We start from the raw sequence: 24,788 nt of genomic DNA on the forward strand, positions 1-24,788 counted from the left end.
AAGTAAGAGGTCAGAGGGGATCTGAACACAAGGCAAGCTGATTCTAGAGTTTTTATTTTGACCAGCGTATTCTACTCGCCCTATCAGTTAATAGTTGAGTGAAATCATTATTTCCATATGTGTAGAAGGATGAGATTCTAATTTCACAACATCTACGACATTACAGTTAACTCTCCATCCCAACAATGCTAGGGTATGGTCTCAGTTTCTGGGTCATAGAATTTACCCCCAACTGAGCTCTTTTCCCAAAGAGCTACCTTTTCCCACGTAGCTAGAGCTTAACCACTTTATTAACATGATTTGAGAGAATTTCATTTATATTCCAGTGTAACTGGGAGTGAAATTTCTTTCCTTTTCCTTTTCCACCTGAGGAAACCTAATTTATTATGACTTGACAGTGTTGACTTACGCACTGTGCACAGAGGCCCAGCGCATGGGCCTCAAAATGAGCGGGGGGGGGGGGGTAGTTCCAAAGTAAGAAGATACAATTGTTCTAGAGCTCAGAGGGCTTTAAAGTGTAAAACCCACCAGCTACATTTCAACAACTAAGGAAGGGCTAGTGAGAGTACAGGCTGGAGTCCTCTCCCAGCCCATGCAGTTCCTGATCAAGCTGAAGGCACTGGTTCTCCAGAGTGATGCTTTTCTCCCTCCACAAGGGGACATTTGTCACTGACTGGAATCACTTTGCTTGTCATAACTGCCAGGTGCTGCCAGCATCGAGAGGGTGAGCAGCATCCGATAGTGCACAGCACCCAGCTATCTGGCCCCAAATGCCAATCACACTAAGGCTGAGGAACCCTGTTAGGATGTTCTGCTCTGGGGGCTTTCTATGAAAAACAAAGTTGAATTATACAACCAATCAAAGTAATCTCATATATTATGGATTTTCACTGAGAGAAAAAATTGTTTTCTATTTGAAATATAAAGATAAGGCAGCCATAACCACCACCATCCAAAGTTTTAAAAATTGTGTTTAGAGCTTCAACCAATCACATCCCGGTGAGCATTCAAAACTCTCATCCATAAGGTCAGACAGAGGGTTGACAGACACATCAACCCCACTTTCTTCATGTATGTGTGTAGGTGAAGAATTTTTAAAACATTCCTTCAATGTACCAACAACCAAACCAAAGGTATCTGGATCTAGAAAAGCATCCTAGAACAAACTGGTGCCACAAATCTGTCTTCACTGAACGAGGCCTGAAAGAGAACTTCAAGATATTTCGCGTTTTTCTATAAAACTCATATTTAGACAGCATTCTATGTGAAATTTTTAATATTTGTAATAATTTCTACCCTCACTGAGCCTGAACTCTGGATCCTCAATGTTCTAAATTCTACTCTGCAATCATTACCCCAGCCCCCCAAATATAGACACGTACCTGTGCCATGACTTTACAAAGCCACTTGGGTTCCACAAAATACAAGTCACTGAGTTGCAGTGCTGGGTCTTGAAAATGAAGTAGAACGCCTGTAGTAAAATGGTATCAGTGAAGACAGGATTCTATAACACGCCAAGCTCTGTAGAGAGAATCTAATCTCACCCCTCATTTTATACCCAAGAACACTTTAGCACACTGAGACTAGAGCCTGGAACTATTTATTTTCAAAGCTCTAATGTCCCATATTACAAAGCAGAATTACTAAGTATACAAAATGATCATGGAGAGTATATTTTAGACAGATTGTATTCACACACATTGGAGTTCATGGTATTCTTTTTATTTGCTAAATCTATACTACAAAGACCTATTATCAAGTACAGATAAGAAACATAGTATATCTCAGGAGGTTAATGGTCTAGGAAAGGTGGGGAAAGTATATAATCTATGTAAAGATACTTATTCTAAGTATTACAAATCAACAGGCACGTGTTTAGTAAGGTTACACTAGTTAAATACACAGTTAGGATTGTAATCAATGTTTCTTGTTTACTAGACCATAGGAGGTGGCATCGACTCAACGGCACCAAGTTCGGTTTTCTGGAGACCAAGCGGGCAACTTGTGGGATCAGACAGAGCAGGATTTGCCTTTCACTTGCTGCCTTGTGTCAGGCCAGCGTCGGTTCTCTAACTGCTCAGCTGGACGATCTCAAAGAATACTTTCCCTTACAGTGTCCAAATGGCATGCACTTTCACATTCACTAAATTAGTTGATTCTCTGTCTCGGGCCCCATGTCACCTGAAGAAGCAAGCTGACGTACAGAGCCTACTCCTGTTCAAAAGCTCCTGATCATAGAAGAGTTGTTAAAAAAAAAAAAGTTCTTTCTTCAATGCTGTATGACTTAACATCGATGAAAACCCATTGGACAATTAAAGAATGTGATATACATTCTACTCAGTTTAGAATGTAAATTCTATATGAGGTGTAGATGCATTTTTATAAATTTCTACAGCTGGGGTTTGAAAAACATGAAACAAATACACAAACCTGATTCGTTTAGGAAGTGAACCGCATGAGGGAGCTCATTTTCCTCCAACTGCAGCTGACTGCTGTTCACGAGTTGCAACAATTGTTTCTGGTCAATTACGGGAAATTCAATTGGCACATTTTTACGCTCTGATAAAATGATTTTCTCCAGTTCTACGTAGCAGTCTGGAACCAGCTGCCCAACAACAGGCTGGTCTCGGATCTATGTAATTGCAAAGGACAAAGTGTAAAAATCTACTTTATTCAGTCACTAATCAGATGGTTGATAAACTCAAAGCTAATATCTTTTACAGAATAGGTCATATCATTCAGAAGGGCATTTTTAAGTAAAAAAAAATTGTAATGTGAAGCTCTTTATATGTATGAAGAAATAAGATGAGAATAAAATGGAAAAGTATGAGATATGAAAATAATAACAATTTATAATTTATCAAGGATCCACGAGGGTGGAGGAAGGAGGGTTAAAGAGGAGCTGATATCAAGGGCTCAATAGAAAGTAAATGTTTAGAAAATGATGATGGCAACGTGTACAAATATGCTTGATGCAACTGATGTATCAATTGCTATAAGAGCTGTAAGAGCGCTAATAAAATGATCTTTTTAAAAAAAGATTGGACATGGATACTAATTCAGAAAAATCTAGGAAAATTACTTGGGCATATTTGTCCAACTACCTGGGAAAACTATGGCAACATTAGAGTAAGTTGCCAAGCATGTATGAAGGATTGTGTATTTTGGAAAGCATTAATTTTTATGTAATAAACTTGAGGTTTTGACCTTATTTATTATAGGAAAACACTCAGAAGACCCTGGGATAAACATTATACGGTGTGCTTGTTTGCAAAAAGTCATATTGCTGAAATGTGCTCACCAAGAGTGAAGCCTAGAGTCAGGCGTGGAACCTCACATACGCGAGTTAAGCTCTGTGAGCTTGAAGCTTGGGAAGGGGAAGTCCTCTCAGCACCAACGACTGAGGAAATGATGCTCGTTAGTCTATTACACTCAGAACTGAACCACTGTCCATGAATTGAGTCATGTATAAAACAATATCTTTGAAAGAAGGGACTTAAGGTTTCAGCGTCCATATTACAAATCTCTCTTCGAATTCCTCACCACTTTTCTGTCCACTCTTGACAAACTAATTTTAAGTAGATCTAACCCACCCACCATGGTCAAGACCATGCTCTGGGCTAGAGCAGGACTCTTCCCTTGGGCTCCTGAGGCTGGGCAAAAAGGGATTAGGAAGTGTCATTTCTCTCCCATTAAATAAACTCCAGAAAACAGGATCTAAACTGCCATTGAGGACCGCCAGAGGGCAATCTCTCTCCATCTCTATACCCATCTTTTTACCTGGCAAGACAAAAATTTCTACTACATTCTTAAATTTATTATAACAAATATTTTGGATTTTATTCGTTAATCACGGATGTATCATCCAGTCTTTATTTCCTTAGCTGAGAAGAGCCCTCAGGAGCCCACTGGCAGCAGCCGGAGCCCTTGCTACACTATTATCTCCAAACTGTCACCTGAAAGATCGCTTCAATGCCTCTCTTGCCCTGGAAAATGAGTATAATTCCAATAACTTATACTGTGATGTTGGTTCATCTCAACATTTATAGATTAAAGTTAAATAAAGTGTCAGTTTGAAGTTTGGTTTTAACCCATAAGATGAGCCCTATATATTGCATTAAACACACTTTCTCCCAGAAGGCAGCCCAAATAGCAGTGGGAGAGATGGACTGTATGGGCTCGGTCACAGGGCTGGCAAAGGGTCCTGGCCTGACAAATGAGCAGAACGATATTGGTAGCAGCGCTGTCAGCCTAGAATTCTGTTTAATGTTCTCTCTCCTTTCAGATTGGTTTTCACGTCACCAGCAACCCAAACAAAGAGAACAGAAAAGAATGTGTTTTTTCTAAAGGATAGGCATAGAAACTGCTAATAAGAGAGACCGAGAAAGATGAAGGAATAACTAACTGAAAAGGAAAAGATGGAAAACAAATAAAAGGTGGGGAAAAAGGCTTTGCTTGATGAATGGCTATTCCTTGAACACAGGTTGGGGGCACATCTTTTGCTGTTCGGTGCCACCCAGTCAGTGCCCACTCATTGTGACTTTGTGTACAGCAGGGCAAGACACTTGGCAGTGCCGTCTTAAGTATGCACCTTTGAGAAGAAAGACTACAGCAATTCTGGCTGTAAAAATCCCAACCATTCAGGTGCACTGCGTCTAGACCTTCTGAAAGAGTTACTATTCTATAAAGCAGTTCAACGACGTTCTAACTAACACACTGAAAGGTCTGTACCATATGCCTTTCTGAGAGTGACCCTGCCGATTCTCAGGATATTCGTTTGACTTCCTTCAGTGGAGTTCCGTTCAGAGTTCATTTACAAGTGCCAGGGGAAAACTGGTCTTATCGATTGCTAGTGATAACTTGTAATTTGAGAAAGGTACTAACCTGGTTTGATTATTTTTTAGACTTTGCTATGAATAAATCCACATTTTTTCTAAACAAACTTATCCTCTCAGGAGCTTTTAAGAAAATATGATCTATGCACTGACAGCCATGATAAAAACAGAAGCTACAAAAATATTCTATGCAAACAACAAAATTTTATAAATACAGAGACAATTGACTCAGGAGAACGTTTCCCGGATAAAAAGAACATTCACTTGAATATGAATTTGTGTGTTTGGTTGATTTTTCACTTATTATGTCCTAGAAGGGAGTAAAAAAGTCTACATTCCTCATGTAGAAAAGGCTACTACTGTCACATAGAAAATGCCCCACTGTCAGCAAAACCTTTTAGTGTCAGTGGTAGATGTGTACTGAAACATACAAATTATTTCCTTGGGCACCACAAATAGCAACATGTTTGTAAACGGTTCATTAAGTTTTGGATCTGTGGAAAAGGAACAGAACTAAGCTAACTGGCACAGGGAGGGATACCCAGGGTGACCATATAATTCACCAACTGAACTGGAATTCTTTTGAGAATGTACTGCGACACTATTAATAATTATGCTGGGACTACCCAGGCCACACAGGACCCTCATTAAAAGCCATGATTTTGATCATTAGCGCTAACAAGCTTAGTCAGCAGAGGCTAACGAAATCCACCATTGCATTCATCACACTCAACTATTCAGGGCAGTTTGGAGTACAGTTTACATTGTTCTCTGTAAAATATTGAGAATATATTTTTCTTGAATTACAAACACGTTTTCTCCATGAAAATTATTTATGTTTCATGAATTTTATATATTTAAATTTGGCTTATCAGAAAAGAACTTACCAAAAGTATACATTGGAAATCTTTAAAAAATTTTCTAAAATAAAATAGTGCTAATAAATTAAGATATTGCTTGGACATAGCTGAAATCCAAACTGGTGAGTTGGGCAACTGAATAAAGGAGATATCTCACAATAAATATTGAAGGCAAACATATGGTGATGGAGGCCTTAGGGTCCACATAGAACACACAGAGGAGTGCACAGATTAAGCATAAACAAAAAGCATCGATAGACAAATGGCAGGGAAAGCTTCATGCAAGAAAGATGCCATTCAGTAGGCTAATAGTCACCGGGTGCTACTGTTGCATCATCATTCCAAGAAGTTAGGAGAAAGGGCATCAGAAACATTCGCTAATATACTACCTCCTCAGGATGCTATAATTTTGATCCCATGTGTACAAATGTTAAGTGCAGCATGGTATACATAAGTAAAAGAGAAAGTTCTTTTGTAATGCACGCAGCTATGGGGAAACACCCATGATTTTAAGATGCTCGCCATCTTCTCAAGACTTCGGACCTATCTAAGTAGCCGCGTAGCATCAAATTAATAAATTACATATACTAACCTGTACTCACAGCGACCCAAAGGACAGAGCAGAACTACCCCTGTGGGTTTCCCAGATTGCAGCTTTTACTCAAAGGAAGCGAGTTTGGTGTTTGGACTAACTATTGGGCACAAACCACATTACCTTGAAATTCAGGCTCTCGTTTATAATAGTTTTCCGGAGCTTTGCTAAAGCATCAGATTCCTCGGTGGCGTTCACAAAGTGGTAATCTCGGATCGCAGGAAACCCTCGCTTGTTCAAGAGCTCCTTGGTGATTTTCTCTATGCAGGCTTTGCGCTGCTTCTCATCAGAAATGTCTAAGTGTGTGCCAACGAGAATGACAGGGGACGTCGAAGCCCGTGCCTACAGGGAAAGACACAAAATCATCGTGTGTGTCCTGAATTTGTGACTGCTTACACTTCTGTTGATACTTGCTTCTAAAAAAAAAATCACTTGAATAGAAATGAGAAATTGGGAGCCTTAAAGAAAAGCAAGAAAACAATTATCCCTAAGTATTGATGAAAATGAGAACCACTCAATCAACATACAAATATCCTTTCTGAGACCTAAGAAAAATGTAAGCTTTCACAATTTTAAAAGTCATTTCTCTGCTGCTTCTGATTAACCCAACTACTACCATGTTCAGGTGGTATAAATTGTAGTAACAATCTAGTTCTGGTTTATTTTATTTCCCATTCTTTAAAATAGTTTAGTCCATAATTATACTTTTGATTTCTAAGTAAAAGAAGCACTTAATAAAACTAACAATCATATCAAAGAAACATTTATTTTTTTCCTTCGTCTCAAAAAATGCTAATACACTGTAATATTCTCTTACTTCTTGAGGCTATACTTAAGTAAAGATAAAAGAAGTTTTTCTAAAATGCCAAATATATAGAACAATCATAAACAAGCAGAATACATGTCAAGCCGTTAAGACATAAATCATCTTCAGGACAGAAGAACCACAAGCTCTTGGTCTTAACCTTAACACACAATTTTAAAAGTCATATCATGCAGAGAAATGACTGACAGGCAACGAGTTAGAAGGAAGGAGAAGAGATTTCAGATATAAAAGAATATTAATTTGGGACCATTAACAAGTGTAGGTCTGAAAGGGCTTAGTACTAAATTGCCACCAAAAACATTGCTATGTGGTCATAAATGCATTGCTATTCTTTATTTGATTTATCTTAAATTAGGAAAGTGTATATTCCATTCAAGAAACAATATGATTTTAAATGGTTAAAATATGTGTAATGTAATTTTATATTAAAGGGATGTTAGGCATCTACAATACTCATAAGTATGGAGCCTGCTATTTTTATCACAAGCTAGTTACTCTGAAAATTTACCAAGTCGAAAAATATTATGCTTCCTTCTTTTTACAGAATGATTTAGAGAGATTATTTAAGTAACTAATTGCTCTGAATCGATAACCTTACAAACAAATAAAAAATCAATGACCTGACTTCCTGTTTTCCAATAACTACAGTAGATCACCTTTATATTGAAGAGCCAAGGCTTCATGGCCTCGATTTCAGCCTGTCCTTTGCTGAGGTCATAGACGGCAAGGTACAGCGCCCGCTGCGTCATGAAGTGGGGATGCGTGCTGTAGAATTTCTCACGACCTAGATAAACATCGCAGAGTTTTTTTCTTTATGCATTTCACACCCCAGGCAAGACTTTTTAAAAGTGTGATGTTAAGTAACACTAGTTAATCTTTAGCATACGAAGAGAAAAGCGAACGACAATGTTTAAAAGCTGTACTTGGGTCTTTACTAGTGGTTCCAGCGTATGTGTCAGTGACCGACCTCCTCCTTAACTTAAACTGCCATTTACTGGTTCCTAACATTTTCCCTGCACCTCTCCTTCTAGGGGCCCGGGAAATATAAGGAGAAGTCAATGGCTTTGGAATACTTCCATAGGGACCACCAGCCCTGTGTACTCTCTTCTAATCGAAACACTCGCATTTGAAATCCCTATTCTAAAGAATGGAAAATTAAGTTTAAGATTCTAGAAAAATAGATACCTGCGAAGTCCCATACATTTAGAATGAGTTCTTTTTTCCTTTTGCCCCTGATCGGCAGAGGCCAGTCTTTTACATCAATGCCAACCGTGGCACTTTGCGTTCCAAGATCCGATTTCTTGGTTTTCATTAATTGCTGCAATAGAGTGGTTTTACCACTCTCAGTGTTCCCCACAATCATAAGTTTCATTCGGTTATAAGGAACAGCTTTTTTCAACCGTTGCTGAAGAAATCTGGTATTTGAAAGACAAAATAATGTACTTTTTTACATTGCGTTAAGATTCGGGTGAATTCTTATATACCTAATATTTAAAATAATAGATTTTAAAAACATTTTATTAGGGACTCATACAACTCTTATCACAATCCATACATATACATACATCAATTGTATAAAGCACATCTGTACATTCTTTGCCCTAATCATTTTCAAAGCATTTGCTCTCCACTTAAACCCTTTGCATCAAGTCCTCTTTTTTCCCCTCCCTTCCCGCTCCCCCATCCCTCATGAGCCCTTGATAATTTATAAATTATTATTTTGTCATATCTTGCCCTATCCGGCATCTCCCTTCACCTCCTTTTCTGTTGTCTGTCCCCCAGGGAGGAGGTCACATGTAGATCCTTATAATCGGTTCCCACTTTCCAACCCACTCACTCTCTACCCTCCCAGTATCGCCCCTCACAGCCCTGGTCCTGAAAGTATCATCCATCCTGGATTCCCTGTGCCTCCAGCTCCTATATGCACCAGTGTACAACCTCTGCCCTATCCAGTCCTGCAAGGTAGAATTCAGATCATGATAGAGGGAGGGCGGGGGTGGGGGAAGGAAGCATTTAGGAACTGGAGGAAAGCTTTATTCTTCATCTGTGCTACATCGCACCCTGACCGACTCATCTCCTCCTCTAGACCCCTCTGTGAGGGGATCTCCAGTGACTTACAAATGGGTTTTGGGTCTCCACTCTGCACTTCCCCCCTTCATTCACTATGGTAAGTTTTTTTTTTTGGATGATTCTTTATACCTGATCCCTTTGACACCTCGTGATCGCACAGGCTGGTGTGCTTCTTCCATGTGGGCTTTGTTGCTTCTGAGCTAGATGGCCACTTGTTCACCTTCAAGTCTTTAAGACCCCAGACACTATTGCTTTTGATAGCCGGGCACCATCAGCTTTCTTTGCCACATTTGCTTATGCAACCGTTTGTCCTCCGCAATTGTATCATGGAGGTATGCACCCAATGATATGATTTTTTGTTCTTTGATGCCTGATATCTGATCCCTTCGGAACCACATGATCACACAGGCTGGTGTGTTCTTCCATGTGGGCTTTGTTGCTTCTGAGCTAGATGGCCACTTGTTTATCTTCAAGCCTTTAAGACCCCAGATGCTATCTCTTTTGATAGCGGGGCACCATCAGCTTTCTTCACCACATTTACTTGTTCACCTGCTTTGTCTTCAGCAGTTGTGTTGGGAGGGTGAGCATCGCAGAGTGCCAATTTAATAAAAGAAAGTATTCATGCATTGAGGGAGTGCTTGAGTAGAGGCCCAAGGTCCTTCGGCCACGTTAATACTAAACCTATAAATATAGATACATGTGGGATACAGAAGGATTTCTCCCAAGCTGTCTCCCCCAAATATATGCCAGACAGCTGCTTGGGAATGTCTATACTTGGAGGTCATCAGAAGTAGGTCATGGGTTATTCCCCCTGAGAGCTATCAATCATCTAGAGCAAGTAGTTGCCACTGTTTATCCCACAACAAATAGGGCCCACTCCCTTCTGATAAGGATAGTAGTTGTCTGTTTCCTAACCCGCCCAAGGATGACCAAGGTTAGGCCACCATCTTGAATCTAGGGTCTGCTCATCTTGTCACATGTATACCCCCAATCCCTCTTCCTATTGCGTGTATGTCCCTAGACCACCCCTTCTGATTACTGTATCACCTATAGTACAGCCCCTTCCTGGGACGTAATAATAGACTTTTATCAAAATATAGTGCACAAGAGTGGGTAGCTGATATAACAAAGTGCAAGGCTTTTACTTCACTTTTAAGGCATATATTTTGCTAGAGGTGGTCTCACTCACTGCCATCAGGCTGATTCCATCTCATAGCCCCCCTACAGGACACAGACAAGCTGCACGGAGGCATTTCTAAGACTGCAGCTCTTGATGGGATTGTGAAGCCTCATCTTTCTCCTGTACAGCCGCTTGTGCTTGGCAACCCAATCCAGAACCTCCTGTCACCAGGACTGCTTAGTGTAGTTGATAATCAAATCCAAGGACAGGCTACACTATAACTAGAAATAATCAAAATAGCCAAATATATTTGAAATACTAATTAAAGCATATTACATGTACAGATATTTCTTTAAATAGTACAAATAAAACCCTACATTTTTCTACATTATAAAATTTTATAGAATTCATATAACATGGAACTAAGATATAATACATATATGTACTGCTTTGCTATAAAATCACATTTGCTATATTACATAAGTGTGTATGTATATATATTCATATGTAGTATATAAGATGTACATATATATCATGTGTACACATATATAAAGGAACTTAAAAATGTTTGTGGAAAAATCTGTTATTTTTGAATTCAATTATTTTCCACAAACTTTTTGAAGTTCCCTCACATATGATGCATATGGGTAGCAAAATCACATTGGATATATTATAAATAAATATATATAAACTAATAGTATCAGATGTAAATACATTGCTTTTTTATCAATCTTAATATTAAAATAATTTAAATTAGAATTGCTATAAGTGGTCAAACAAAAACCAATTTAAAGCAATAGATTCTAAATGTTATTCAAATTTATAATGGACATAAAATGATACAACTTGTAACTATATTAAAATTTTGGATTTTAAGATTAGAGGAGTAAATTAAATTATGAGTGAATTTGTGAGACTACTGACTGATTCATTCTCATAACAAATAAGAATCTAACTAACATTTATGGCAATCTGACCCAAAACAATTGCTTATTCTGATTTATTTAATACTTTAAGAAATAAAATCCAACAAGTCAGATCTTAGCTCTGCCATTATAGAAATAACTAATTTTCCCATAACTTTAATTCTTTTTATGCCACAAAAGACAAGAAAATCAATGAGTCATATATATATATATTCTTAAGATTAAATTCACAAAAACATCATTAATAAACAAATGCTGATTACCACTTCTAATCTATCCAGATTTTTGTCTGTTCTAAAATTTCCTATACAAATTAAGAAATACAGTCATGTAGTAGTTTGATAATACAACATAATTCATTCAAACTTTAGTCAATTTTAGTAGTAATTAAACCATTTATACTAGAACATCTCTAGAGTGAAATCAATAGCAGATAATTAGGTAGGATCAAGGAAAGTCGTTTTTAGCATGATGGTGACAAAGTCCTTTTAAATTAAATCAAGTTCCGGAGAACAGGAAAGCAGGTACTCATAGCAGAAACAAGGAAAGGAAATGTAAGGGTGCAGGCGAGACTTGGGTGCATGTAATCCATTTGTAACTCAACAGCTGCTCATTGTGTGCCCTGCTGTGTTAGGTCCCCGGAGTCAAATCATGAGTGAGCATAACCAGATGGCCCATGTATACTACAAAGCAATCATGGATCCAAAGGCTCCAAAATAAATACAGAGAGGAGGAGCTCAATGGAAATGGAAGCATGGTTTTATGAACTGACCACAATAAGACTAACCCGCTTGAAACAGAACAATAGAACCAAGGGGGGAAGGAAGTCTGATATCCATGAGATTCAAGGTCTTTCAAGTGTGAGACCACACAGAGTAGGAGCTGGACAGTTCAGGTCACTAATAGTCAAAATCAGAATTGATAATCAAGTTTGATATCACTGAAGTACCTCTAATGCATTACGATGTAATATGCATGTGTTAAACGTTGATGAATATGAGAGGCAAAATGAGAAATGATACTCTGATATAGATCTTCAAATTGTTTGTTTAGTTACTAACAAGTGATCAAAGAGACAAAGTGTGCATTGCCTTTCAGAGTCCATTGCTACTAAAATGTTTGATTGGGGAGCTAATGAATTCTCTCCACACACCGTGTGTAGGAGGCAGTGGGGAGCCTCTGCAGCGGCACCAGGTGAATCCATTCATTTCGTGCAAAGCAATTGATACATAGGATGTTATTTTTGGTAAACGGACCTCTGTCATTTTTTTGGCCTAAATTGTAACTGTGTATTTATAAAAGCAAGATCGAAGAAACACGTGTAATAAAAACAAATGGAAATTAAATGATCTAACCTTATGATGTCTTTGGCTTTACCTCCTATGTGTTTAAAATCAAAATTAAGATGCAGTTCATCCAGAGGCAGATCCCATATTTTGCTTAATTTCCCCATTTCATTGGGAAATGAACTCAGCTCCGAGTTGTAACTAACATCAAGAGAGGTCAGATTTTCAAGACAGCCAATCTCCGGAGGAATCTTAATGAAAGAAAAAAGGGGACAACCTGTGGGTGGGAAGGAAGGACCGTGGGCTGCCAAGAAACACGGCGGTCGGGACACCAGAAAGGCTCCTGCATGTGATCGGCGACCCAAGCAGCCTTTCCGTGCCGCTCTCCCATGTTCCAGAAGCTATTCCAAGTTATTTATCAATGTGGACAAACTAGAGAGGAATAGAGGACTCACCCAAAACCATCTCTGACGCTTTTAATCTTTGGAAAGCCGGTCTCTCTCTGAAACATGTTTTATCTCACAACCTTAAAAGTAAAGAACTCCTTGCACGTGGTTACCCGTATCTTTTCATCCCGGGCTTCATTCTACTCTCTCACACTGTGTTCTTAAGCAAAGCTGAATCACAACCTAAAGTTCTTAAAATACAACTAAATAATTACACTTTAGTGCAATTTTTAATTTGAGAATTTTCCCATGTTTTTTTAAATTGTAGTCAGAATATGTTACTTTATAATATAAAATATTAATTTTCTGATAAAAAATGTAATAACAAATACAGTTATTCCTAAGCCTAACAGTTTCAGGTATTTAATCTGTCTTGTATTTCTATTGGTTTAGGAATAGGCTTCACCTTGACAAAACATGTTGCGCTGAGAGAAATGAATCATGAAATGTGGATTTTCTAATGGAGTTTTGGATTTGCTAATAGAGCAGCAAATACAAACAAAGGTGGCTGACCTATGTTGCCTGCCCTACATTGCTCATAGCTGTCACGAATACTTGAGTAGCAAGGTAGAGGAATTCAAAGCTTTAAACATGTAGGAAAATATGTCAGCTTGATAACACAAAATATATACAGTCCAAGGAGAGAAATGTAGAGATATCTGAGTCTGCTAGCACTTCAGAGATTTAATGATAGAGTGATATGCTGAAAGCATGATCCCCTGTCCATGAAGTTGATTCTGACCCATAAAGTCTCTGTGGAGGAATTCTGTCTTCAAAAGACAAGTTACATTGGGTAAATCTGCTGCATAAGAACCCTTCTGAGTGTTGAAAAGCCTGGGTGTTACTTTGAAAACTAATCTGTGCCAAATCCAAGCCATGATATTTTCAATCACCTCATAGGTATGGGAAAGTTGGGCAGTGCATAAGGAAGAACAAAAAAGAATCAATGTGTTTGAGTTGTGGGGCTGGCGAAGAATATTGAAAGTACCATGGACGGCTAAAGGACAAATAAGTCTGTCTTGGAAGAAATTTGGCCAGTGTGCTCCTTGGGCCTGTTGTCAGGAGAGACCAGTCTCTGGACAAGGACATCATGCTTGGTTAAGGAGAGGGCAACAAAAACAAGGAAGGCATGCCACGAGATGTATTGACACGTGGCTGCAACAATGGGCCCCGGTATAGGAATACCTGTCGGGATGGCCCAGGACAGGACGGTGTTTTGTTCTGCTGTGCATAAGGTCACTAGGGGTCAGAAAGAACCTGATTACAACCAACCCCCACACTTTTCCACAGGAGCAGAAAGCCTCCTCTTTCTCCCACAGAATGGTGCGGGGCTTAAACCATCAACCTTTGGGTTAACAATACAATCCTTACCCACCAGGATGCCTTTCAAGCACTATAAATATTCATAATTGAACATTTACATTTGTAGGGTTTCTCAAACACAGAGCACCAAAAAATAATACTAATGCACTTACCTCAGGGTAAGATTGGTGCCTATTTATAAAGGAAAATTATCCATTAAAATGGAAAATGATAATTTATTATAGTGTAAATTAAGAAAGCATATCTTATATTTGACAATAATTTTAAACAAATACAATGGAACTCTTACCTCTTTCAGTTTATTACGAGAGAGATGGAGCTTCTCTACTCTGGACCAAGCATGAGCTTTCTCCCTCAAGTCCAACAGGCTGATCTGGTTAGAACTAAATAAGAGTTCTCTTAAATTCAAAGATTTCCAGTGTGCAGGACCTGGTAGATGCTGAATATGATTGCTGTTCATGTCCAAGGACCGCAAGCTAAAATAAAACCATGCCAAGATGGAAACCAAGTCAGAGTCTTCAAAATACAGCAATGAACATCACAGGCAATTGTCACACGAGGGAAACACAAACATAACTTTAAGAGTCACATTACTTACATTTAAGTGTGCGACTGAGTAGGGACCCTGGTGGCACAGTGGTTAAAACGCTTGGCAATTACCTGAAAGTTTAGCGGTTCGAACCCATCACCATCTCTGCAAAGGAAGCCTGCATCTGTAAAGCTTTCCAACCTCAGAAACCTTAGGGGGCAGTTCTACTCTGACCCCTGGGGCCGCTAGGAGTTACAATTGACTTGACAACAGTGAGTTTGTTGTGTTTTTCAGTGTTAAATGTGTGGGTATGCTCATAGGTTTATCTAAAAATGAGCTAAGGAAAAAAGTCTTGTTTCGCCAGTTCATTAAAAACAAAATTGAGGTGAACGTTCCCTACTTACACATGCTTATAAAAAATATTCTCAAAAAAGTTGTTTGTGGTCCTGGAGAAATCGCGTGCTTGTAATGTATGAGCAACAGCTACTGTTGTGTGGGGCTGGGAGGATATCCTTTGGCAGTGGACTTGCTTTGGTAACATCCGATCCCTGGGTCATTTTACCCTGCAGAGCTGCTGGCTGAGTCCAAGGGCCTCCATTTAGTTTAGCAGCTGAGCGCTTTAAACACTGTACAACCAGGGGTCATATGAAAAACCATGAAGGCATGTGTCAGTGGTTAATAAAAGGTGGACCCCGGCCTTCAGGGTGGAACCCCTGAGACTATGGCCCTTAGTTCTCTTGAGGTCGGGAACTGAACTGACCCCGTTTCAATGTTTACCCCACCGACAGACAGGTTTACAGAGACACCATTAACACTAAGGGGCTTCACACACTTCAGAATAACCTAGCATCTGCAATCAGAAGGACAGCATTTACCCCAGGACACAGTTCAGAAGTGCTAGCTAGGGAAGAAGGGGGTGGAACAGGAATCAGAGGGAGGGGTGGGATAAGTGATGTCACATTAAGGCGACTGCAATGAGTGAGATTAGACAGTGCACACACACTGCTGAGTATAAAACTGACAATCCGATCTGCAAACCAGCTCACAACAAAAAGTTAAAAAATAAAGTCCTACCTCCCTTGCCTTTAAAAATTATAGCCTGTTTCTCCGTGAGATTTTTGCTCATTCTGGAGAATTCTTCAGAGACTGGAACCTAACATCAATTAATATTGGGTGTGGGCATTTCCTTTCACGGCTCTGTGTCAGTATTGACCAAATTGTGCCACCTAGCCTGGTGCCTGGCACACCAAAGGCTCTTGTGCAAGTGGGTGGCTGTCATTCAAGAACAGCTGGCCCAAGTTTGCATAAAGTCATAGAAAACATGAGTCACGGATATGTACGTATACGTGTGAAGGGAGAATAAAGACACTCGTTTTTAAACTTTTGACCAAGGAAAGGACTACTGGCAATTGACGATGATTTTTACTAAGGCCCATTCACCCACCCTGTTTGAAACCTGGTGAATTGATTGCAAGCTCATTTAGAGAGCCTGCTTAGACAGAGATGCAGGTCAGCACAGCAACACATATGTGTTTGCTCTTAATGTGCTAGATTTCATACCTGTTATTGAAAGATTGAAAACAAATGAAAAAATGATGGTGATGTTATTAGAGATACATGATTTATGTCTGCTATGGATTGGATGTGTCCCCCTAAAATATCTTAAAGTCCTAGTGGATCCCCTAAGCCCCATCTCTGTCACCTTGGTTGGAAGTAGGGTCCGTGCAGATGTATTTGGTTGACAGGAGACCATTAGCCTGGTGTCCTTGTAAGAAGAGAATCGCTACAAAAAATCATCATGTGAAGGCGGGGCAGATATTAGGGTTGCATATCAAACAGGGGTGATTGGGATTACCAGAAGCTAAAAGGGCCAAAGGGGACCTTGGAGGCGTTGAGCAGAGCAGAGCCCAGACAGTGCCCTGAATTCAGTCTTCTAGCTGCCAAACTGTTAGTAAATTTCTGTTCTTTGAAGCCACAGAATTGCCATAATGTGTAGGGAAAAACTAATAACAATGTCTAAAAGACAATGCCCACAACTTGTCTGTCGGTTTGTCACACTGTGGTGGCATGTGTGTTGCTGTGGTTCTGGAAGCTGTGTCATTGGGATTTCAAATGCCAACAGGACCCCCGAAGTGGACAAGTTTCAGAGGAGCTTCCGGATTAAGGAATGAACAATGGAGAAGAACTAGGCTCCTCGTTTTGGAGGAAGGAGCCGCTGAAATCCATATGAATAGCTTTGTAACATTATCAGACACTGAAGACCCCAAGAGTGGAAGCAGAAAAGTGTCGGGGACAGAGCCAGAGGCTGGGTCTCCCGGGCTGGAGGGCACTCCCAACGTGACTGAAGAGGAGCTGACTGCCGAGAAGGCAGCCGACATGTGACATGGGCAAAACCGACGGGAAGGAAACCTTTGGGATCTCCATTTGCCGATGGGGGCATGAGAGCCAAAATATGACCTTAAGTCTATCCCAACAGAACTTTGAGAACATCTCCAAAACAGGTTTGGCTCATTGAACACTAATGACAGAAGACCTGATGAGCTGTGGGAGGACATCAAAACCATCATTGATGAAGAAAGCAACGGGTCATTAAAAAAAAAGTGAAAAAAGTGAAAACCAAAGTGGATGTCATGAGAGACTCCGAAACTTGTTCTTGATCATAAAGTAGCTAAATAGTGTAGAAGAAATGATGAAGGTCAAGCTGAATGGAAAATTTCAAAAGACAGCTTGAGAAAATACAGAAAAATATTATAATGAAACGTGCAAAAGTGCAGAGTGGAGATCCAAAGTCCATCTGTAGGCAACTGGACAACCCCTAACAGAAGGGTTGTGGGGAGAAGAGGAGCCAGTCAGAGTGCAGTGTAGCAACAATGAAACATTCAACTTTCCTCTAGTTCTTAAATGCTTCCTCCCCCCACTATCATGATCCCAATTCTACCTTACAAATCTGGCTAGACCAGAGGATGTACATAGGTAAAGATAGGAACTGAAAACACAGAGAATCCAGGACAGATGATCCCTTCAGGACCAGTGGTGAGAGTGGCGATACCAGGAGGTTGGAGGGAAGGTGGGGTAGAAAGGGAGAACAGATACAAGGATCTAAATATAACCTCCTCCCTGGGGATGGACAGAAAAGTGGGTGAAGGGAGACATCGGACAGTGTAAGACATGACAAAATAATAATAACTTAAACATTATCAAGGGTTCATGAGGGAGGGGGGAGCAAGGAGGGAGGGGGAAAATGAGGAGCTGATACCAAGGGCTCAAGTAGAAAGCAAATGGTTGAGAATGATGATGGCAACAAATGTACAAATGTGCTTGATACAATTGAAGTCTGTATGGATTTTGATAAGAATTGTACGAGCCCTCAATAAAATGATTTTTAAAAAGAATAATAAAATACAAAAAACTAAAAGGGAAAAATAAACTCAGGATATCAGAAACTGAGAAAACTCAGGAAAAAATTCAAACTTTGACTTGCGATCTTGAAAGATTATATGGGCAAATTGTTGAATGATACAGGGAGCATCGAACAAAAGAAGATGGAAAGAATACACTGCGCCACTGTACCAAAAACAACTGGTTGGCATCCAGTGATTTCAGGAGGTACAATATGAGCAAGAACAATTGATGCTGAAGGAAGAATATTCAAGCTACACTGAAATCATCAGCAAAAAAACAAAGCTTCAGTAACCGATGAGCTACCACTTGAACTGTTTCCAAAAGCTCCCGAAGCTCTGGAAACACTCTCTCAGCTATGCCAGGACATTTGACAGCTGCTGGGCCGCCTCACTGGAAGAGATCCATGCCTGTGCCCGTGCCAAAGAAAGGTGACCCAGCAAGAGGACTAAGTCATAGAACAATATCTTCGATATCGCGAGGAAGTAAAATTTTGCTGAGGATCATCTAAGAATGGTTGCAATAGCAATTGACAGAGAACTGCCAGACATCCCGGCTGGATTTAGAAGAGCCTATGGAACAAAGAATATCCTTGTTGCTGTCCGATGCATCTTGGCTCCAAGCAGAGCTCCCAGAAGGATGTTTACTTGTGTTGCACTCACTGTGCAGAGGGATTAGCCTGTGTGGACCATAATTGACTACGGGTAACCCTAAGAACAGGAATTCCAGAACACCTCGCTGTGCTCGTGAGAAACTTGTGCACGGATCAAGAGGCCACTGTGTGAAGGGAACAAGTGAGTGAATACTGCAGGTTTAAAATCCAGAAAGGTAAGAGTTAGGGCTGGATATTTTCATCATATTTGTTCAATTTGTATGCTGAGAAAATCACCAGAGAACCTGAATTATATGAAGAAGAGTGTGGCATCAAGATCGGAGGAAGGCTTATTAACAACCTGTGATATACAGGTGACACAAACTTGCTGGATGTGAGCCGGCCTTAAAGCACTTGCTGATGAAGATCAAGGACTGTAACCTTGGCTGTTGATTACAACTCACTGTAAAGAAGATCCAAATCCTCACAACCGGACTAATAGGTAACATCGTGATAAATGGACAAAAGATTGAAGGAGCCAAGGATTCCACATTGCTTGGATTCACAATCAATGGTTATGGAAGCAACAGAGGGGTTGTATTCAGTAAATCTGCTGCACAGATCTCTTAAGAGTATTGGAAAGCTAGAATGTTACTTTGAGGACTAAGGGGCATTTGGCCCCAGCCATGTATTTTCAATTGCTTCGTATGCGTGTGAAAGTTGCACATGAATACGGAAGGCCGAAGGAAAGTGGATCCATTTGCATCATGGTGCTAGAGAAGCACATGAACGTACCAAGGACTACCAAAAGGACAGACAAATCTGCCTTGGAAGGACCGCCACAGTGGTCCCTAGAGGCAAGGACGATGAGATTTTGTCTTACCTACTTTGAGCACATTGTCAGGAGAGACCAGGCCCTGGAGAAGGGCATCATGTTTGGTGAAGTGGAGGGGCAGAAGAAAAGCGAAAGGCTCTCAAGGAGGCAGATGGGCACTGTGGCTGCAACACTGGGCGGAAGCACACGAACAAGTGTGAGGCTGGCAATGGACCATACAGCGTTGTTGTGCATAGGTTCTCTATGAGTGAAAACTGACGAGGGCACATGTGTTGGTTAATCATCAGCAGATCTTCCCAAAGGAGTGCCTCTTTAGCCTCTCTCTGAAATTAATTTGGTTAGACAACTGGGTTCTCATTTATGAAATAAAAAATCAAAATTAAAGAAAGAATACATAGAAAATGCTGGACGACTATGCTGTAAAGCAGGGTTTAAAGGTTAGATGTGGACAGGGTAATATGTTTAGTTTTCTGGATCTTCTTTTTAACATGTACATCCTATTCAGCTTTCATGATTACTTAAACTTCAAGAAGTTTTCAATATATTTACCCTTTAAAAAATATAAGGCCGTCTATTTTTGATAGCTAACTACATAAATATAAGAACCAACCAGGGTTTGATGACTGTGCTATGGGTACGTGATTACACCTTTCTGATAAAGTATTGTCTTTCTTCATTACGACGTGAGGAAAACAGTAGCTATATTATAGGATCATGGAAACATTAAAGACACAATTCACTGCATAATCAATTGTTTTTCACATATTTTAAGGCTATATTTAAATGAACTATTTTCTATTTTATAGTTAGAATGCAATTAAAAGTTATTTGCATAAATATTTGCATATACTTAGGACTTAGTTTTATAATATATGATAGAATTTAAGATTAAAATGTTTAAATCTTAATAATGTCAAATTTACGGCAGAGGGAATTTTCACTTTCAATTAAATTAACAATAGCACACACCCCAACATACACACACACAAACCTAGAACATTAATTGTTCTAATCTTCACTCAAATACTAGTTAAGTAAAATGTCAACGTTAATAGTCTATAGGCAACATACCAAATTCTTAGAACAATTAAATTTTAAAATAAATGTGATTGCTAATGCAATCTCATTTAATTATAATGGTGCAAAAATTAAATAATGTTAAGGCTCTTTTACATGGTTAATATAAAAGTTTTAAAAATTAAAAAAATCATCCCCTGGCTGTGGGAAAAGAGACCCCTGATTGGTGGTGGTGCTCTTATCTCAGTCAGGGGCAGAGCAGACTGGCAGCCCTTTGTTCATCCTAGCTTGATGCCCAGATTGTGGCCAGAGCTGTTTCATGCCTAGGGCACATTAAAAAATAAATAAATAAATAGATAGATAGATAAAATAAAAATTAAAAAAATCGATGGGGTGCTCTATTTATTGAAAATAAAACATTCATATTTTTAAAAACAGCAAGTTGAGACTATACAGCAATCAATTACATTTATATGCCTAAATTAAAATCACATGTCTGTTGATTCTGTTACAGCTTGTAGGGTTTTAAAATTCAAACAGTTTACTTACTGTGGTAACTTTAAAACTGTTTCTGGAATACATGTAAATATGTTTTGAGATAATTTTAGACTTGTTATGGAAGAAGGCAAGAAGGGCATTGCAGCTAAAAGAAAATAAAAATAATATTATGGGCATTTAAATCAATTTAACTGGATTTCTATCAGATATAACATTAAAAACAGCTTCCAATAGTATGTCACTTTAATGTCTACTTTCACACTAGCAATAAAAAAATCTATTTTTACAAGATACTATTTAAATACTGCAACTGAACAATAAAACACTATGCCATTGTTATCAGAATTAATTAATCTGAAGGCCAAATTATCTAATATAAATGCACAGAGTAGAAACTATTTGAATATTTATTACAAATATGGTGTTGTTATATGACATAAAGTATAGATAAGTTCAAATGACTACTTTTATGAAACTATTACAAAACACTTTCAAATACTTCGCTAACCTTCAGTACCCATGGCTGTGACCTTATTTGGAACTAGAGCTATTGAAAATGCAATTCCTTCCAAGGAGGCCACTACGCCTCTGCAATACAAGGTAAGAATGAAAGCTGTTCAGGACATAAGCTCTTTTAATAAATATTCTCTGGAATAATAATTAGTGTTACTTAGGAAAGTATTCTTGATCCTATGATCATAAGAGTTTTCAAAATTTTAGCAGAAATATCTCATCTTCAATATGCTGATATATTGTACATATGTTCAAGAGGGAACTGCAGTATGTGGTTTCCTGGGATAAAACTCTATGTATCACAATATAGGATATTGTGGGAAAAAATCACACAGCCTATTTTCTCATTTTCAAAAGAGTGCAGCTAGGCCAAAAATTCTTTCAAGACATAAAAATATGAACATGGCATAAGAAAGAATTTCTTAACAATTTCAATTTTTACAATATGAATTATGATTTTTCTCTTTAAAAGCTTCAAGAGTCAGAATGTTCCAGGACAAATCCAGCCACTTTCTGCTGAAGAAAAGAAAGACAGATACTAAACATCAGCTATTTCTAAAATGCTTGTTTGGCAAAATAAACTAAAAAATTCTTACGATGCTTAAAAACTAAAAAGAGTCTCGAGGTTCCATTGCAATACACAAGCACTCATAAAATTAAAGAGCTGAAACTGCATTTTATAAGGGATTATGTTTAATGGTCCCACTTATATGGCCCTTGTGTGAGAGAATACTTCTGAAACCATTAAGGGCAGTAGAAAGGAAACAACTTTTTTGTATCTAGGTTCTATCCAGACTTATACAACAATAAATTAGATGAATCTCTCTCTGTCTGTCTGTCTGTCTCTCTCTCTCTCTCTCTATCACACACACACACACACACACACACACACACACACACACACACACACACACACACTTCAGAGCTTTCATTTCCTCCGGTATTCAAACTGAGATCAATGTTCAAGGTATGATTATACTCTAGATTTTAGAGGAAAATACTACATAATTTAGCATGGCTTTTATTCATGTCTAGAAAATCAAGCTGTATCCCAAGCATTTCCAGTCCTGAATTATAACCTACTACCTTCTTTAATAAATCCTGTAATCGTGAGAATTACCTGTTAGTCCTGTGTGGCCGATGCAATGAATTATCAAATCCACCAGAGGAATAGAGTGTCAAAGGAAATGGCATCAGAATTGGTAAAGTAGGGCGGAGGAAAGTCTGGCATCTGCCTCATAGGAATGCGTCTTGGCTAAGGTTGAGCTAGATTCTCTTCACCCCTTGTGAAGTCACCGAAGGTCCCACACAACCCCAACACCATTCTTACCATTAGCCTCATAGCTTTGTGCTGGATCACTTACTTGTAAAAGACATTATTTTTACAAAGATACTTAAGTTTTGTAATCTGAAAATGACCAGCTGGCTTTGTGAAAACAATAACAAGCAAACAACACGTGTAAGCCAATCTCTAATAACTTCAGTGTGAAACCCAGTGTTGGGTGTACACTGAGAGCCACCTGCACTTTCAGGCGATGGGAAACATCAATAAGCTAAGGTGTTGCCATGCTAGCCTCCCCTAACAACCGAGTCACTTTTTAGTTGAAGTTCCATCTTAATAGTATAGTTGAAATTGGGTAAAATAGACATAGATGACTCATCCTCTAAGTCTCAGAAAGGAGGAGATTCACAAGGGACAGCACTCACCAAGAGAGTTCATTCTGGCACTGAAGCTCTCCACTTCAGGACAAGCCTCTAGAAAGTTCTCGGACAGGGATGAAATGTTGTTTTTACTAAGATTTAAGATCTTCAGTTCCTTCAGGCCCAAGGGGGAACATATTCCTGATATTTTATTTCTAGTCATAAAGAAAAAATAGTATTAAATTTCAGACTGATATGATTTTAAGAAACAAACAAAATAATTTACTTAAAACTGGTCTCAAAGCAGATTTATTAAATTTAAGATTAGTAATGGAAATATAAGACAATTGATAGAAGCTGTAAGATCAACTGGCACAGTCTTCTATCATATTGTTGTTTAAAATTCATTGCCACAAAAATAATGTCAGCGCACTTAATCAACTTTATGAAATGTCAATATAATAATCCTTTGTTAATTTTTATTATTATTAAATACTTTTATTGGACACTCTTACATAGCTCATCATAATCCATACAGTCATCCAGTGTGTCAAACACATTTGCACATAAGCCGCCATCATCATTTTCAAAGTATTCTCTTCCCATTGGAGCCCCTGATAGCAGTTCCTCATTTCTTCCCCCTCCTTCCCCACCTGCCCTCCCTCACAAACCCTTGATAAGATATAGATTATTATTTTCATATCTTACATCATCCTCCATCACCCCTCACCTACTTTTCTGTTGTTCGCCCCCTGGGAGGGGGTTATAATTGATCCTTGTGATCGATTCCTCCTTCTCCCCCCACCCTCCTCTAATCCTCCTGGTATCTCCACTCTCCTCGTTGGCCCTGAGGGTTTGGCTATCCTGGGTTCCCTCTCTTACCCTTCTAAAGTGAGCTGCTCCAGCTTCTCTGCCACCACAGCGAGGTTCTCAGGGACAGAAGACAGCTGATTATAAGACAGGTTAAACTGTTTCAGCGTTGGACACCTCACCGCAGGGTCCAAAACTATTGAAGGACCAATGTCATTTCGAGAGACATCAAGGTTGATAATGCATTTCATTTTCAACAAGTAAGAAGGAAATGATGTAAATTTATTACTATGCAAGTCCAGATGTGTTACACATTTCAGAGTCTGAAAAGACAATATTTTAAATCTAAAATGAATCATTTGAAAAATAAAGTTTATATAATATTCCTGGATTCTACACCTTAAGTACATAGAATCATTTAGAAAGAATAAACAGAATCCACAATAGAACTTCAACATAGGGACTCACCCAATTATCTCTGTCATAATATAAATGTTTAGAAAAATAAGATGTAGAGTTTAATCCTGTTTTCTAAGATATCAAATCATTTATGGAAAGAGTATAATATGGAAGCAGAATATGCCTTAATAAAAATTCCAATTAATGATTTAATGATGTGAAATATAATAGACTCAAGAGTATTTTTTAATATTAGGTTTTAAAGCCAAAT

The 24,788-nt window shown here is 38.8% G+C and overlaps 1 protein-coding gene and 1 non-coding gene across 2 annotated transcripts in view; one reads left to right on the plus strand and one right to left on the minus strand.

Moving 5' to 3' along the window:
• LRRK2 (leucine rich repeat kinase 2) overlaps positions 1 to 24,788 on the minus strand; it is a 174,484-nt gene that overhangs the window by 71,268 nt on the left and 78,428 nt on the right. The window contains exons 24-33 of the mRNA XM_075551885.1: positions 24,191 to 24,441; positions 23,375 to 23,523; positions 21,206 to 21,299; positions 14,574 to 14,760; positions 12,585 to 12,766; positions 8,299 to 8,528; positions 7,770 to 7,897; positions 6,411 to 6,629; positions 2,431 to 2,632; positions 1,383 to 1,471 (exon numbers count right to left, since the gene is read on the minus strand). Of these exons, the coding sequence (XP_075408000.1) occupies positions 1,383 to 1,471; positions 2,431 to 2,632; positions 6,411 to 6,629; positions 7,770 to 7,897; positions 8,299 to 8,528; positions 12,585 to 12,766; positions 14,574 to 14,760; positions 21,206 to 21,299; positions 23,375 to 23,523; positions 24,191 to 24,441 (1,731 nt within the window). The remainder of the gene's footprint in view (positions 1 to 1,382; positions 1,472 to 2,430; positions 2,633 to 6,410; positions 6,630 to 7,769; positions 7,898 to 8,298; positions 8,529 to 12,584; positions 12,767 to 14,573; positions 14,761 to 21,205; positions 21,300 to 23,374; positions 23,524 to 24,190; positions 24,442 to 24,788) is intronic.
• Positions 20,849 to 20,992, plus strand: LOC142452264 (small nucleolar RNA SNORA48). Its single transcript, XR_012785287.1, has one exon. It is a non-coding gene; the product is annotated as a small nucleolar RNA SNORA48 (small nucleolar RNA).

This window comes from Tenrec ecaudatus, chromosome 6, assembly GCF_050624435.1.
Source record: "Tenrec ecaudatus isolate mTenEca1 chromosome 6, mTenEca1.hap1, whole genome shotgun sequence".
Taxonomy (NCBI): Eukaryota; Metazoa; Chordata; class Mammalia; order Afrosoricida; family Tenrecidae; genus Tenrec; species Tenrec ecaudatus.